This window comes from Coenobita brevimanus, chromosome 110 (assembly GCF_032717465.1).
Source record: "Coenobita brevimanus isolate Jiangsu-jjx chromosome 110, ASM3271746v2, whole genome shotgun sequence".
NCBI lineage: Eukaryota > Metazoa > Arthropoda > Malacostraca > Decapoda > Coenobitidae > Coenobita > Coenobita brevimanus.
In genome coordinates, this window is record NC_137063.1 from 1,735,813 (window position 1) to 1,752,064 (window position 16,252).

Sequence of the window (16,252 nt, forward strand, 5' to 3'; positions counted from 1 at the left end):
TGTTCCCCTCGTAGTATAATTAGGGACCTGCCTGTAACATCAATCACTCCTGGCTGTGTTCTAGGCGAAGATTTGGACCTGGAAGAATTTAAACTTTGTCTCCATAACCTACGTGTGTTCGATAGGTGTATGTCCCCCCTTTCTTCTTTCCTCCCTTATTCCCCCCTTTTTCTCTCCATCTCTTCTTCCTCTCTCTCTCTCTCCCTCCTTCCCTCCTCTCCTTCCCCCCTCCCCTGATCCCTCCCTTTTTCTCCCCTCCCCTATTCTTCCTATCTCTCTCCCTCCTCTCGCCTTCTCCTCCCTCTTCTCCTCCTCTCCCCTCTCTCCCTCCTCTTTCCAACTCCCTTCCTCTCCCCCTCTTCTTCCTCTCCCTCTTCCCGCCCTGCCTCTCCTCTCCCCTCTCTCCCTCCCCCCTCCCACTCCCATTCCCCTTCCCTTAACTTCTCTTCCCCCTCTCTTTACCCCTTCTCTCCCCCTCCTCCTCCTCCCCTCTTCCTCCCCTCCTCCTCCACATACACGTCTTCCTCCACTCCATTCCACTCCTCCCTCTTCATTCCACCTTCATTCTGCTTTATTTCCACTTCTCTCTCTCTCCCTCCACTTCCACTTCTCTCTCTCTCCCTCCACTTCCACTTCTCTCTCTCCCCCTCCACTTCCACTTCTCTCTCTCCCTCCACTTCCACTTCTCTCTCTCTCCCTCCACTTCCACTTCTCTCTCTCCCTCCACTTCCACTTCTCTCTCTCCCTCCACTTCCACTTCTCTCTCTCTCCCTCCACTTCCACTTCTCTCTCTCCCTCCACTTCCACTTCTCTCTCTCCCTCCACTTCTCTCTCTCCCTCCACTTCCACTACTCTCCCTCCCTCCACTTCCACTTCTCTCTCTCCCTCCACTTCCACTTCTCTCTCTCCCTCCACTTCTCTCTCTCCCTCCACTTGCACTTCTCTCTATCCCTCCACTTCTCTCTATCCCTCCACTTCTCTCTCTCCCTCCACTTCTCTCTCTCCCTCCACTTCCACTTCTCTCTCTCCCTCCACTTCCACTTCTCTCTCTCCCTCCACTTCTCTCTCTCCCTCCACTTCCACTTCTCTCTCTCCCTCCACTTCCACTTCTTTCTCTCCCTCCACTTCCACTTCTCTCTCTCCCTCCACTTCTCTCTCTCCCTCCACTTCCACTTCTCTCCCTCCACTTCCATTTCTCTCTCTCCCTCCACTTCACTTCTCTCTCTCCCTCCACTTCCACTTCTCTCTCTCCCTCCACTTCTCTCTCTCCCTCCACTTCCACTTCTCTCTCCCTCCACTTCTAATTCTCTCTCCCTCCACTTCCACTTCTCTCTCCCTCCCTCCACTTCTCTCTCTCCCTCCACTTCCACTTCTCTCTCCCTCCCTCCACTTCTCTCTCTCCCTCCACTTCCACTTCTCTCCACACTCTTCCACTTTCTCTCCCCCTTCCTCATCTTCCATTTTCATTCATCTTTATTTTCCATCTATCCAGCCATTGCCAGAAGCCTTAATCCTATGCGGGGAGGCCACAAACAAATCGCCTCCACGTCGCCCTGTCCCCCGCCATTTCACTCCACTTATTGCTTTATTTTTCTTGGTAATAAAACGGAGGAAATAAATGTCTCTCCTTATTTAACAATTTCAGCCCGACTTCGATCCTTCTCTCTAATTCTCTCTCTTTATTTTAGGTCTCCTCTCTTTTTCACTCTCTTTTGCGTCAATTTTGTCTTCTCTCTCTCTCTTCCACTCTCTAATTCTCGGGTTTATGTAAGGATTTTGAGAGAGAGAGAGAGAGAGAGAGAGAGAGAGAGAGAGAGAGAGAGAGAGAGAGAGAGAGAGAGAGATTTCGAAAACTTGAATTTGTGATTGAGTGCACTTTCAATGGATCCTATTCTTCTATTATTATTATTATTATCATTATTACTACTACTACTACTATTATTACTACTACTATTATTATTATTATTATTATTATTATTATTATTACTACTACTACTACTACTACTATTATTATTATTATTATTATTATTATTATTATTATTATTACTACTACTACTACCATTATTATTATTATTATTATTATTATTATTATTATCATCATCATTATTATTATTACTACTACTACTACCACTATTATTATTATTATTATTATTATTATTATTATTATTTTCCTCTCTCCTGTCTGGATCATTTAAACATCTTATTCCCATTTCTCTCTCCTTTCTCCTCCCCCCCCCTCTCTTTCTTAGCAACTTTCTTCTCTCTTTTCTTTCTGTCTTAATATCTCTCGCTCCACCTCTTCTTCTTCCCTCCTCTCCATGTCACTTTCCTCCTTCCCTCCACTCCGCTTGATTCCTCCAATATTACTTTCTCCTACTTCCTTCATTTCCTTCTCTCCTTCCTTCTTAAAATTTCCTTCATTCTTCTCTCTCTCTCTCATGCTACTTTCCTCTTCTTCACGTCATCCACTATCCTTCCACCCCCTTCCACTTCCCTCTTCTCTCCCAACTTCCTCTTCCTCTTCTTCCCTCTTGTCTCTCTCCTTCCTCCTCCCTCTCTCTCTCTCTCTCATTATCACTCTTCTTTCCTCCACTTCCATTCCATCTTCCTTCTTCCTCCCCTTCATCATTTCCTCCTTCCTTCTCTCTTTCTCCTTCACCCGTCCTCGACCCTCTCCTTCCCTCACCTCTTTTCCCTCCCTCTCTCCCTCCCTCCAGTTCTTTTCCTTCCCACCCTTTTCCTTTCTTTCTTCCCTCCCTCCACCTCCTTTCCTCACTTTCTTCATTTTTTCCCTTCCTCTCTCCACTTCCTTCCCTTCCTCTCTCCAGGGAAGGGAAGGGAAGGGATGGGAAGGGAAGGGAGGGGAGGGGATGGGAAGGGAAGGGAGAGAAAGGGAAGGGAAGGGAGGGAAAGGGAAGGGAAGGAGAAAGAAAGGAAAGGAAGAGAAGAGAAGAGAAGGGAAGGGAAGGGAAGGGAGGGAAAGGGAAGGGAAGGGAAGGGAAGGGAAGGGAAGGGAAGGGAAGGGAGGGGATGGGATGGGAAGGGAAGGGAAGGGAGGGAGAGGGAAGGGAAGGGGAGGGGAGGGGAAGGGACGGGAAGGGAAGGGGAGGGAAGGGAAGGGAAGGGGAGGGAAGGGAAGGGGAGGGAAGGGAAGGGAAGGGGAGGGAAGGGGTGAGAGACGATAAGGTAAATACATGAATAAAATAAAGGAAGGCAAAGGAACAGCTGTTGAGGAACGGCTGAACTAACCCATCAACCGCAATCAAGCAACCGTCCCTGCAGTACCTCCCCACAGCGAGGCGCGGAGAAGATTATAGAGGTCTGGTTCCCGGGCGGACGACTCATTTGCGTCTCTCCACCCAGTTAACAGGGGTACCATACTAACCTCCACACCACCCCATTATCTGGTTATATGGTTACCACCCAGCGTTGTAAATGGTTTCCAGGGATACAGGAAACCCTTAGGCTATTCAGTCAGAGATAGAAACAGGAAGAGAGGATGGTAGACAAAGAAAAAGAATGATAAAGGTGAAGGAAGATGTTGGAAATGCTAAATCAAATGAGTGGATGGTAGCAGCCAAGACAGGCCACCAAGAGGAACAGTAAATGAAAGAGAGAGAGAGAGAGAGAGAGGGGGAGAGAGAGAGAGAGAGAGAGAGAGAGAGAGAGAGAAATGAAGAAAGGGTGGGGAGGGGAGGAAGGGAAGAGTGCAAAATAGGGGGAGGGAAGTGGGGAGGGAGGGGAGGGAGGAGGGGAGAGGGAGGGGAGGGGGAGAGAAAATGCTATGAGGGGAAACAGGAAAATGGAGGGAAAGAGGAAAATTGAAGGAAATGAGGGCGCCAAGGGTGAAGAGGGAGGGAGGGAGGGAGGGAGGGGAGGGGGAAACAGGGAGGGAGGGAGAGTAAGGGAGGGAGGAAGAAACAATGAAAGAGGGAGTGTAAATGAAAATGTGCATAAAAGGGAGGAAAGAAATGGGAAGAGGGAGAGATGAAGAGAAGGACACGAGGGAGGGAGGAGGAAGCGAAGGGAGGGAAGGTGAAAAGAAAGGGAGGAGTGAGAAACGGAAGGAAAGAGGGTAAAGGGAGAGGAGAGAAGGAAAGAAAGAGGGAGAGAAAGGGGGGGAAGGGTGAAACAGAGGGAGGGGGAGGGGGGTAGGAAATGAAAGAGGAGGGAAGGGAGGGAAGGAAAGGAGGGAGGGAGGGAGGGAGGGAAGGAAAGGAAAGGAAAGGAGGGAGGGAGGGAAAATGAAACAGCGCGAAAGGAAGAGAGGGAGGAGGAGAAAGAAGAGAAATGGTCAGTATGAGAAGGAAACGAAGGGAGGGAGGGAGGGAGGGAGGGAGGGAGGGAGGGAGGGAGGGAGGGAGGGGAGGGGAGGGGAGGGGAGGGGAGGGGAGGGGAGGGGAGGGGAGGGGGTACTATGTTGTGGTCACTCCCCGTCCTTGGCTTCTGACAAGGGCTTCCCGTCCTCACCGTCTTCTCCCTCCTTACGTCCTGTCTTTCCCTCCATCCTGGCGTCCTTCCCTCCATCCTGGCGTCCTTCCCTCCATCCTGGCGTCTTTCCCTCCATCCTGGCGTCCTTCCCTCCATCCTGGCGTCTTTCCCTCCATCCTGGCGTCTTTCCCTCCCTCTTTCCCTCCATCCTGGCGTCTTTCCCTCCATCCTGACGTCTTTCCCTTCATCCTGGCGTCTTTCCCTCCATCATGGCGTCTTTCCCTCCCTCTTTCCCTCCATCCTGACGTCTTTCCCTCCATCCTGGCGTCTTTCCCTCCATCCTGACGTCTTTCCCTCCATCATGGCGTCTTTCCCTCCATCCTGGCGTCTTTCCCTCCCTCTTTCCCTCCATCCTGGCGTCTTTCCCTCCATCATGGCGTCTTTTCCTCCATCATGGCGTCTTTCCCTCCATCATGGCGTCTTTTCCTCCATCATGGCGTCTTTCCCTCCCTCCATCCTGGCGTTTTTCCCTCCATCCTGGCGTCTTTCCCTCCATCCTGGCGTCTTTCCCTCCATCCTGGCGTCTTTCCCTCCATCCTGGCGTCTTTCCCTCCATCCTGACGTCTTTCCCTCCATACTGGCTTCTTTCCCTCCATCCTGACGTCTTTCCCTCCTTCTTTCCCTCCATCCTGACGTCTTTCCCTCCATCCTGACATCTTTCCCTCCATCCTGGCGTCTTTCCCTCCATCCTGGCGTCTTTCCCTCCATCCTGACGTCTTTCCCTCCATCCTGGCGTCTTTCCCTCCATCCTGACGTCTTTCCCTCCATCCTGACGTCTTTCCCTCCATCCTGACGTCTTTCCCTCCATCCTGGCGTCTTTCCCTCCATCCTGGCGTCTTTCCCTCCATCCTGACATCTTTCCCTCCATCCTGGCGTCTTTCCCTCCATCCTGGCGTCTTTCCCTCCTGTCTCTCCATTTTTCTCTCCATTCTTACCTGGCGTCTTTCCCTCCTTACTTCCTGTCTTTCCCTCCGTCCTTGCCGTCTTCCTCCTTCCTTCCCTCCATCCGTACTGTCTTTCCCTCCCTACTGGCGTCTCTTTCTCCTCCTTTACCTCCATCCTTCCTTGAATTTCCTCCTCCTTTCTTTCCTCCTTCCTTCCTTCTTCTTAATCTTCCTCCCTTTTTCATTCATTCATTCCCTCCTTCACCAAATCCTTCATTCCCTCCCTTCTCCTTTTTCTCCCTTCCTTCATTGTCGACTTTCTTCCTCCCTCCCTCCCTTTCTTCTCTTTTCTACCTCCCTCCCTCCCTTTCTTCAGTTTTCTTCCTCCCTCCCTCCCTCTCTTCACTTTTTCTTCCTAAATCCCTCTCCTCTCTTCTCTTTCTCCTCCTCCTCCCTTCCTCCCTCTCTTCCCTTTTCCTCCCTTCTCTTTCTCTCTCTTTCCCTTTACCTTCCTTCCTCCTCTTTTGCTTCCTCCTTCACTCTTTCCTTATTTCTTCCTCTCTCCTTCCCTCTCTCTCCACCACCACCACCTCCCTCCTTCCTTCCCTCCCTTTTTTTCTCTCTCCCTCCCTTCACTTCTTCTCTCCTTCCGTCCCTCCTTCCCTCTCTCCTGTATTCCTCCTACTCTTCCTCCCTTCCTTCACTTTTTCCCTCCTTCCCTCCCTGCATTTCCTCCCTCTCTCCCTTCCACCTCCCTTCCTTCTGTCCTGTCTTCTTCCCATCACAGTACACACACACACACACACACACACACACACACACACACATACACAAAGAGAGAGAGAGAGAGAGAGAGAGAGAGAGAGAGAGGATAAAACCCCTTCAAGCCGACGGCGATTTTTTTTATTCTTGCTTATTCCAGACGATTATCATTCAGCTTAGGGATTGGGGAAGAATAAATCGCACAGGGAAAGGCGTTACGGAGCTAGAGTGGTTCAAATAACGCCCACACCAGCAGACTGATATCACTGTCTATCCTGCATCATTTATAAATTTCCTACTCCCACTGCCACGCCCACACCCGCAGACAGAGCCGTACCCGCAAAACACAAGACACTGCTAGATGTATTTCTCTCTCTCTCTCTCCTCTCTTTCTCTCTCATATATTAATCATTCTACTCTCTCTCTCTCTCACTCTCTCCTCTCTCTCTCTCTCTCTAATCGAAGGAGCGGAAACGTAAACATAAAAAGAAAACGGAGAATACACAGCAGGGGTGACGGAGGAGAGACTACTGTATTTTAAGAAAGCTGTTTGGCTGAGTGGTATTCGAGGTGGTAGGCAGGATATGGGAGAAAGGGCAGGAAGGAGGGGAAGGGCAGGAAGCAGGAAGGAGAGAAAAGGGTGTGGGGGCTGAGAGGAGAGGGAAAGGAGGAAGAGGAAGTGGAAGGGAGGGGATATGGAGGCGTAAATAGAGAGGAAAGGGAAGGGGGGAAGGCGAGAATGGGAGGAACACTGTATTGTATTGCTTTGAAAAATATGTGTTCCCTTTCCTTCCTCCCTCCTTCTCCCCCTTTCCTTCCTCCCTCCTTCTCCCCTCCCCCTTCCTTCTTCCTTTTCCCTCCCTTTTGCTTCTCCATTCCTTCCTGTTTCCTCCCTATTCTTCCTCCTTTCCTCCTGAGGGGGTTAAATGGCTCTCCTTTCTTCTCTTCCTTTTCAAAGCATCATCATCCTCTTTTCCTCCCCGTGACTCTCTCTCTCTCTCTTTCTCTCTCTCTCTCTCACACACACACACACACACACACACACACACACACACACACACACACCACCCCCTTTGGTCTTATCGGAGTTAAGAGAGGCTGGATATTGGTGAGAAGGAAGTGTGCTCTTGAGAAATCTTAACATCTCTCTCTCTCTCTCTCTCTCTCTCTCTCTCACTTTACATCAGTACTCTCTCTGAAAAACACACACACACACACACACACACACACACACACACACACACACACACACACACACACACACACACACACACGCACACGCACACACACACAGCAATTATTTACACCTGAATAAATCCGACAGGAAAAAATTATGTGACCAAAATCATTAACCTCGTCACCTTGGGATGCTGCCTATCACCTCTCCCTAGGCGATTTATTTTACATCTGTATCTCTGATCCTTACCAAGCTTCGTTAATTAACATAAAAGGATATATTAACGTGTGAGAAACAGGGATAAACCGCCAAGGAAGGGGTGTTTGGGGAAGCGACGAGGGTAGAGGCGCGAGAAAAAGGTGATGGATAGCGAGGATGAGGATGGGAAGGAGGGGTAGACTGAGAGATGAAAATTCCCACTGTTCCTCCTCTCAATGCCCTCCCCCCTCACAGGATGCGGTGTTTGGCTACAGGGTGTTGGTATTGGTGGTGGTGGTAGTGATGGTGGTAGTTGTTGTTGTTGTTGTGGTGGTGGTGGTAGTGGTGGTGGTAGTTGTTGTTGCTCCGTTCTTATCTCAGACGTGACCCCAGTGGACTGCAGGCTTACGCTCACCTTCTGCCTGTCCACCATCGTCCTTTCGGGGGATAGGGAGGGAGCTGAGGGACGTGTGTATAACCAGGCAGCTCCACCACCCAGTTATATCAGTGCCACCACGTGAAGGCGACCCTCTCCTTAACCAGTAATTGAGAGAGAGAGAGAGAGAGAGAGAGAGAGAGAGAGAGAGAGAGAGAGAGAGAGAGCGGCAATAGATAAAAATAAACAGACAATAGATAAACACACACACACACACACAGCAATCATTTACCTTTATAAACACCTGTCACCTAAAATCTTATGTATACCTTAAAAATACATACACATACAGAACACCTTTATATACACCTAAAAACCTAAAATCTTATGTATACCTTAAAAATACATACACATACAGAACACCTTTACATACACCTAAAAACCTAAAATCTTATGTATACCTTAAAAATACATACACATACAGAACACCTTTATATACACCTGTAACCTAAATCATACTTAAAATCTGTCTTAAGAAGGAGCGTGAATTATACAAGGACTGGACAAAACCCCTAAAGAATGAGAGTAAAGAAGAATGAAAGGAGATATAAGGAAGAGAATGAAGGAAGGAAAAGGAAGGACAGAATGAAGGAAGAAGGAAGAGAGAGGCGAAAGTGGAGGTCGTAAAATGGGGAAAGGAGAGATGGAAAAGAGGGGAAATGAAAAGCAGAGAAGACGATAAAGGAAAAATGAGGAAGGAAAGAGAGAGGAAGACAGGAAAAGAAAAAAGAGTGAAGGGAGAGAAAGGGAAAAGGAAGGAGATGGGAAGGGAAGGGAAGATGAATGCAGAGAGGAAAGATATGGGGGGAAAAGGGGCAAGGAAAAGGGAAGGAAAGGAAAAAGAGAGGAAGGAAGGAAGAGGAAGGAGGGGAAGGAAGTGAAGAAGAAAGGAGGTAAGGGGAAAACTTAGGCAATGAATGGAGAGGGGAAAGTAAGGAATGACGAAGAACTAGAGGAGGGAAGGGGAAGAAGGAAAGGAAGGAAGAGGGGAAAGCTAAAGGAAGGATATGGGGAAAGGAAAGAATAAAGGGAGGGAAGTGAGGGGAAAAAAAGGGGAACCAGGAAGAAGTGAGGGGAAGTGCCTGAACACATTCCATCACGTATTGCAAAGTTCACTCCCCTCCCCTCCCCTCCCCTCCCTCCCTCTTCCCCTCCCTCGTATAATATCACAGCCATAGTACTTGGTGACAAATTTCCTTCAGAGGTAGTGACTATGCTGTTTGTTTTGCTTTGTAATTCCCCCTCTATCCTTCCTTCTTTCCTTCCTTCACCTCCTTCTTCCTGTCCTCCGTCCCCTCCTTCCTTCTTTCACCCTCTCCTCCCTTCCCTTCTTCCCCTATTCCTCCCTTACCCCCCTCTCCTCTTCTTTCTTTCCTTCCTCCACTTCCTTCCTCCCTGCCTCCCTCCCCTCCTTCCTTCCCTCTCTCACCCCCACCTTCCTTCCCTCTCTCACCCCTCCTTCCTTCCCTCCTCTCCCTCCCTCCCCTCTCCTTCCCTCCCTCCCTTCCCTTCTTCCCCTATTCCTCCCTTACCCCCCCTTCTCTTCCTTCTCTCCTTCCTTCACCTCCTTCCTCCCTGCCTCCCTCTCCTCCTTCCTTCCTTCCCTCCCTCACCTCCTTCCTTCCCACCTCTCCCTTTCTTACCCCCTCCTCCCTCCCTTCCTTCCTCCCATACACTTCTTTTTCTTCCTTCCCGCCCCCCTCCCCTCCGTAACTCCCCTCCACCTCCTTTCCCCTTCCTCACTCTTCCTCCCCCCTCTCTCTTTCTCTTTCTCTCCATCATCATCATCATCATCTTCTTCTTCATCTTCTTTTCTGCAATATTTTTCCTTCTCCAAGTTACATCTCCTTTGTTTCTTCCTTCTCTCCTCCTCCTCCAGTTTCCTTCCTCCTCCCCCTTTTTCCCCTCCCCTCCCCTCCCCACTCCCCGGCCAATTAACTCCCCCCTCCCCACCTTCACTAATATACTGGGGAGGAAGTGCGCATCGAAACTCATACTGGGAGGGGGTAGTGTGGGGGTAGTGTGGGGTGGGTTGTGGGGTAGTGTGGGGTGGGTTGTGGGGGTAGTGTGGGGGTAGTGTGGGGTGGGGTGTGGGGGTAATGTGGGGTGGGGTGTGGGGGTAGTGTGGGGTGGGGTGTGGGGGTAGTGTGTGGGGTAGTGTGGGGGTAGTGTGGGGTGGGTTGGGGATAATGTGGAGGTAGTGTGGGGTGGTGTCGGGACAGTGTGAGGTGGGGTGTGGGGACAGTGTGGGGTGGGGTGTGGGGGTAGTGTGGGGTGGGGTGTGGGGGTGGTAGTGGGGGGAGATAGTGAGGGTGTGAGGGCAGTGGAGGTATATTTGTGGGTGTTGTGTGGTGTGGGGCAGTGTGGGTGTTGGGATGGGTGGTGCAGTGTGGGTGTGGATGTGGGTGTATGGAGGTAGGTGGGGGTGGAGGGTGGGGGGGGTGGAAGTAGTGAAGATAAATTTTCTAGATGCGAATCAGTAGTCAAAGATGGACCCCTTAGCAGACAGTGGAAGTGTTGAAAATAAGTACAGTTTTAAAAGAGAGAGAAAGAGAGAGAGAGAGAGAGAGAGAGAGAGAGTACCCAACTAACACACAAGACACACATACACCCAAAACAAAACACACCAATGCACGAACAAACACGAAACGCAGACAAAAACATAACACGTGTTTTTGATGTGTGGAATTGGAGCCGAGGTTGAAATATTGGCATCTCTCTCTCTCTCTCTCTCTCTCTCTCTCTCTCTCTCTCTCTCTCTCACGGAAGTTGTCTGGAACAGTAAACATTGGAGGTGTGGGTGTGCTTCCTCAACCTACCCCTCCCACCCACCCCGCCCTCTCTCCCTCTTATCCTTTCCCCTCCACCGCCCCTCTTCCTGCTCCTCCCTCCCTACTTCCTTTCTCCTACCTCCCTTCCCTTCCTTCTTCCTCCCTTCCCCCCCTCTCACACATCTCCTCTGCATCCCAAGCCTCCTTATTCTTCAATCTTTTTATGTGTCACTTTCTCTTCTCACCTCCTTCCCTTTTTCCTACTTCCTCTTTCTTTCCTCCAATTCCCTTTCTTCTTCCTCCTCTCCATCTTTCCCTCTTCCTACCCCTTTTTTCCTCCGACTTCCTCCCTCTTTCCTTTCATCTTACTTCCCTCTCTTGTTCCTCCTCTCCCTCTTATCGTTTCCTTTTCGCCACCTTTCTTATCTTTCCTTTTCCATACCTTCTTTTTTCCTCCTACTTATATCCTACCCACTGTCACACTACTCTCTCCTCCTCTTCCATTTCCTCCTCCTCTTCTTCCCTCCCTCTCGTCTGATTCTTCTTCCTTCCACTCCATTGCCTCTAACTCCTTTCCTTTCCTTCCCTTCTCTTTTCCTCCTTTCCTTCCCTTTCTTCTTCCTCCGACACACCCCTCCCCATTTCTCCCTCCCTAACCTTTTCCTCTCCACCGCCTCTCTTCCTGCTCCTCCCTCCCACTTCCTCTCTCCCTCCCTTCCCTCTCACATCTTCTCTCCATCCCTTCCCTCTAAGTCTACCTCCCTCCCATGTGCCTCTTCCTATATCTCCTTCTCTCCTCCCCCAGACTTCCCCTCGCCTCTCCGTCCCCTCCATTTCTTCATCGTCTTTCTCCTCTCCCTTTTTAAGTTCCTCCCCTCTCCTTCTCCCTCCCTCTTCCTGCTTCTCCTTCTGTCCTTCTCCCTCCCTCCCTCCCTTCCTCTTCCTGCTTCTCCTTCTCGTCTTCCTCAAACTCTCTCTCGCCTCTCCATCCCCTCCATTTCCTCTTCGTCTTTCTCCTCCTCCCCTTCCTCCTCCTTCCTTTAGTTTCCTCCCCTCTCCTTCCTCCCTCCCTCCCTTCCTTTAGTTTCCTCCCCTCTCCTTCCTCCCTCCCTTCATCTAGTTTCCTCCCCTCTCCTTCTCCCCCTCTTTAGTTTCCTCCCCTCTCCCCCCTCCCTCCCTCCCTTCCTTTAGTTTCCTCCCCTCTCCTTCTCCCCTTCTTTAGTTTCCTCCCCTCTCCTTCCTCCCTCCCTCCCTTCCTTTAGTTTCCTCCCCTCTCCTTCTCCCCCTCTTTCCTTTAGTTACCTCCCCTCTCCTTCCTCCCTCCCTTCCTTTAGTTTCCTCCCCTCTCCCCCTCTTATTTTTAGTTTCCTCCCCTCTCCTTCTCCCCCTCTTTCCTTTAGCTTCCTCCCCTCTCCTTCTCCCTCCCCCGCTTCCTCCTCCCTACTTCCTGCCTCCCTCCACTTCCTCCCTCCTTACGGGACACAAACACGAAGTTATAATTATTATTAGTTAAGAATCATCCTGCAGTGACGTCACGGGCGGGGTTCCAGAAGGTTCAGTGCTGGGGTTTTATTACTGTCTTTATTAGTGGTTTTAATCTGCACAGGGTTTAATGCTGGGAATCTTTTACTAATACTACGATATCTTTATTAGTAGTCTTCATTTCCACAAGGGGTGTTATTACTGTCTTTATTATAGTCTGTTTGATCGATCTGTCCAGCTGAGATGTATGGGGCGAGTAGCGTGTGTTTGAATCGCGGCTGCTGATTGGCCGCCGATGATTTAAATCTACACTTCTTCTTATTTTAACACATATATATTTCTATTTCTAAACTGCCTGCAATACGAAATGCCAGATTAAATATGGAATAATTTCCGTGGCTGAAAAGGTCAAAATTACTTTTAAAAGTTTACTGTTATCAAAGAAAATTAAAGTTCATTGTAAACTTTCATAAAACGATGAGTTACGTTTGAAATAAATTATCCACCCACGGTGTACATCCACGTCCGCATGTTGCACTACATCCACCCACGGTGTACATCCACGTCCGCATGTTGCACTACATCCACCCACGGTGTACATCCACGTCCGCATGTTGCACTACATCCACCCACTTTGTACACCTACGTCCGCATGTTGTGCTATAATATCCACCCACTTTGTACACCTACGTCCGCATGTTGTGCTATAATATCCACCCACTTTGTACACCTACGTCCGCATGCTGCACTACATCTGTCTTTAATGGTAGATATAATTTCCACAAGGTATAGTGCTAGGAGTCTTATTATTAGTCATTATTAGTAGTTATAATTGCTCTGATGTAGCTTTATCGGTAAAATAGATAAATTACAGGATAAATAAGAGATAATGATGCTGTAGTGTATATAGGCAGATAATTAAGGGAGATAATGATGCTGTAGTGTATATAGGCAGATAATTAAGGGAGATAATGATGCTGTAGTGTATATAGGCAGATAATTAAGGGAGATAATGATGCTGTAGTGTATATAGGCAGATAATTAAGGGAGATAATGATGCTGTAGTGTATATAGGCAGATAATTAAGGGAGATAATGATGCTGTAGTGTATATAGGCAGATAATTAAGGGAGATAATGATGCTGTAGTGTATATAGGCAGATAATTAAGGGAGATAATGATGCTGTAGTGTATATAGGCAGATAATTAAGGGAGATAATGATGCTGTAGTGTATATAGGCAGATAATTAGCAGTCACCTTTACAAATTGGTCTTAATTAGCCCTCAAACTTAGCTCATTAAACTTAGAGATAAAAATAGTGTTAATTGCTCGCACTCTCTCTCTCTCTCTCTCCTCACCTAACTCCTCTCTTTTCTTTCCTCACCACCTCCCCATTTCTCTCTCTCTCTCTCTCTCTCTCTCTCTCTCTCCTCACCTAACTCCTCTTTTCTTTCCTCACGACCTCCCCATTTCCCCTCTTCTCTCTCTCTCTCTCTCTCTCTCTCTCTCTCTCTCTCTCTCTCTCTCTCTCTCTCTCTCTCTCTCTCACAGCTAACTGGGGAGTCAAATATATACCAACCTGGCCTACCCTCCCTCCCTCCCTCCTTTCCCCTCCCTCCCTCCTCCCCTCCCCTCCACTCTTCCCCTCACTAACATGTAAACAAAGTGAAAGAGGGAAGGTAAGTGTTGGGATGGAGGGAGGGAGTGATGGATGGAGTGGAGGGAGGGAGGGAGGGAGGGGAGGAGGTAAGACGGGAGAGGGGGGAAGAAAAGTGAGGAGGAAAGTGGGAGAGGAAGAAAAGTGGGGAGGAAAGTGGGGGAGAAGGAAAAGTGGGGGAGTAAGAAAAGTGGGGAGGAAAGTGGGGGGGAAATAAAAGTGGGGAGGAAAACGGGGGAGGAAGAAAAGTGGGGAGGAAAATGGGGGAGGAAGAAAAGTGGGGAGGAAAGTGGAGGAGAAGGAAAAGTGGGGGAGGAAGAAAAGTGGGGAGGAAAGTGGGGGAGGAAGAAAAGTGGGGAGGAAAGTGGGGGAGGAAGAAAAGTGGGGAGGAAAGTGGGGGGGAAAGAAAAGTGGGGAGGAAAATGGGGGAGGAGGAAAAGTGGGGAGGAAAGTGTGGGAGGAAGAAGGAGGCATGAGGGAAGGAAGAGACTGAAGGAAGGAAGGGAGGAGTAGAAAGAGATGGAGAGAGAGAAAGAGAGGGAAAGGTAGGACAGAATTATGAGAAAGGGAGGGGAAGGGAGGAAAGGAGAGAGAGAGAGAAGAGAGGAGGGAAGGGAGGGAAAGACAGTAGGAAATGTTGGTGAGGGAAGGAGGGAAGGAAAGAGGGAAGGAGGGAAAGAAAGAGAGAAGGAGGGAAGGACAGACGATGATAAGAGGAGAAAAAATGAATATGGAGAGGAAAGGGAGAAGGGAACAAATGAGAGAGAGAGAGAGAGAGAGAGAGAGAGAGACAGACAGACAGACAGACAGGAAGAGAGAGAAACGTCACGGGTTGAGTAAGATGGGCGAAAATTCCTCTGAGTCACTATTTCTCTTACTTCCCTTCTCTTACTCACTGCCTGCCTGTCTGTCAGTCTCTACACACACCCTACATCCTCTCTACACACCCTGCATCCTCTACACACACCCTGCATCCCCTCTACACACACCCTGCATCCTCTACACCCTCTTACACACTCTTATATATGGGTGACCTAGATTTGCTTCTGTTCCTGCTGCTTCCCTTCCCTACACACTGTCCCTACACACTCACTACACAGCCTCTTCCCTACACACACACACACACACACACACACACACACACTATATCCCTCCTATACACACACAACGTCTTTTCTCAACCCTTCTACACATCCCACATCCCTTCTACACACACACACACACACACACACACACACACACACACACACACACACACACACACACACACACAAACATCATCATCATCATCATCATCAACATCCATACCCTCCTTCCCATCATTATCTTCATCATCATCAACCATATCCTTCTCCTCCTCTTCATCACCATCACCACCACCTCATCATCATCATCATCACCACCACAACCACCAGTATCATCATCATCAACATCCACATCCTCCTCCTCTTCATCACCACCACCACCACCATCATCATCATCATCACCCACATCCTCCTCCTCCTCTTCATCACCACCACCACCACCAGTATCATCATCATCAACCATATCCTCCTCCTCCTCTTCATCACCACCACCACCACCACCATCATCATCATCATCACCCACATCCTCCTCATCATCATCATCATCATCACCATCATCAACATCACCATTTTCCCCACCACCACCAATATCATCATCATAACCATCCACCTCCTCCTCATCACCACCACCATCACCATCATCATCATCACCTACGTACCATGTGGCAGTGATGTTCTGACGGCGTGCTCCCTGTCTCTTAGCGTCTTGAGTGACAGGTCGTGCACGTGGTAGAGCCAGGCGCCCCCCACCACCCCCCCGTCGCCCCCCTCTCGCTGCGCCGGGGAGGGGTGCTGGCCCCCCACACCCCCCAGCATTTCCACGAGCACCTCCGAACGCATCTGTAAGGGGGAGGGGAAGGGGGTCATCATTTTTGCAACAATTATAAGTATTTTTGCAACAATTATATTTATTCTTGCAACAATTATATTTATTCTTGCAACAATTATATTTATTCTTGCAACAACTATAATTATATTTGCAACAATTACATTTATTTTTTGCAACAATTATTAGTATTTTAGTAACTATAACAAGTTTTGCAACAATTATAATTATTTTTTGCAACAATTACATTATTTGCAACAATTATATTTATTTCTGCAACAATTATATTTATCTTTGCAACAATTACATTATTTGCAACAATTATATTTATTTCTGCAACAATTATATTTATCTTTGCAACAATTATAATTATTTTTGCAACAATTATATTTATTTCTGCAACAATTACATTTTTTGCAACAATTACCGGTATATTTACTCTTTGCAGCAATTATATTTATTTTTGCAAGGATTATATTTTTG

At 48.7% G+C, this 16,252-nt stretch overlaps 1 protein-coding gene across 1 annotated transcript in view; it reads right to left on the bottom strand.

Moving 5' to 3' along the window:
• The window catches only part of edl (ETS-domain lacking), a 25,417-nt gene extending 9,634 nt beyond the window's left edge, over positions 1 to 15,783 (bottom strand). The window contains exon 1 of the mRNA XM_080286056.1: positions 15,603 to 15,783. Coding sequence (XP_080142182.1) covers positions 15,603 to 15,783 — 181 coding nt within the window. The remainder of the gene's footprint in view (positions 1 to 15,602) is intronic.
• Positions 15,784 to 16,252: the final 469 nt, after the last annotated feature.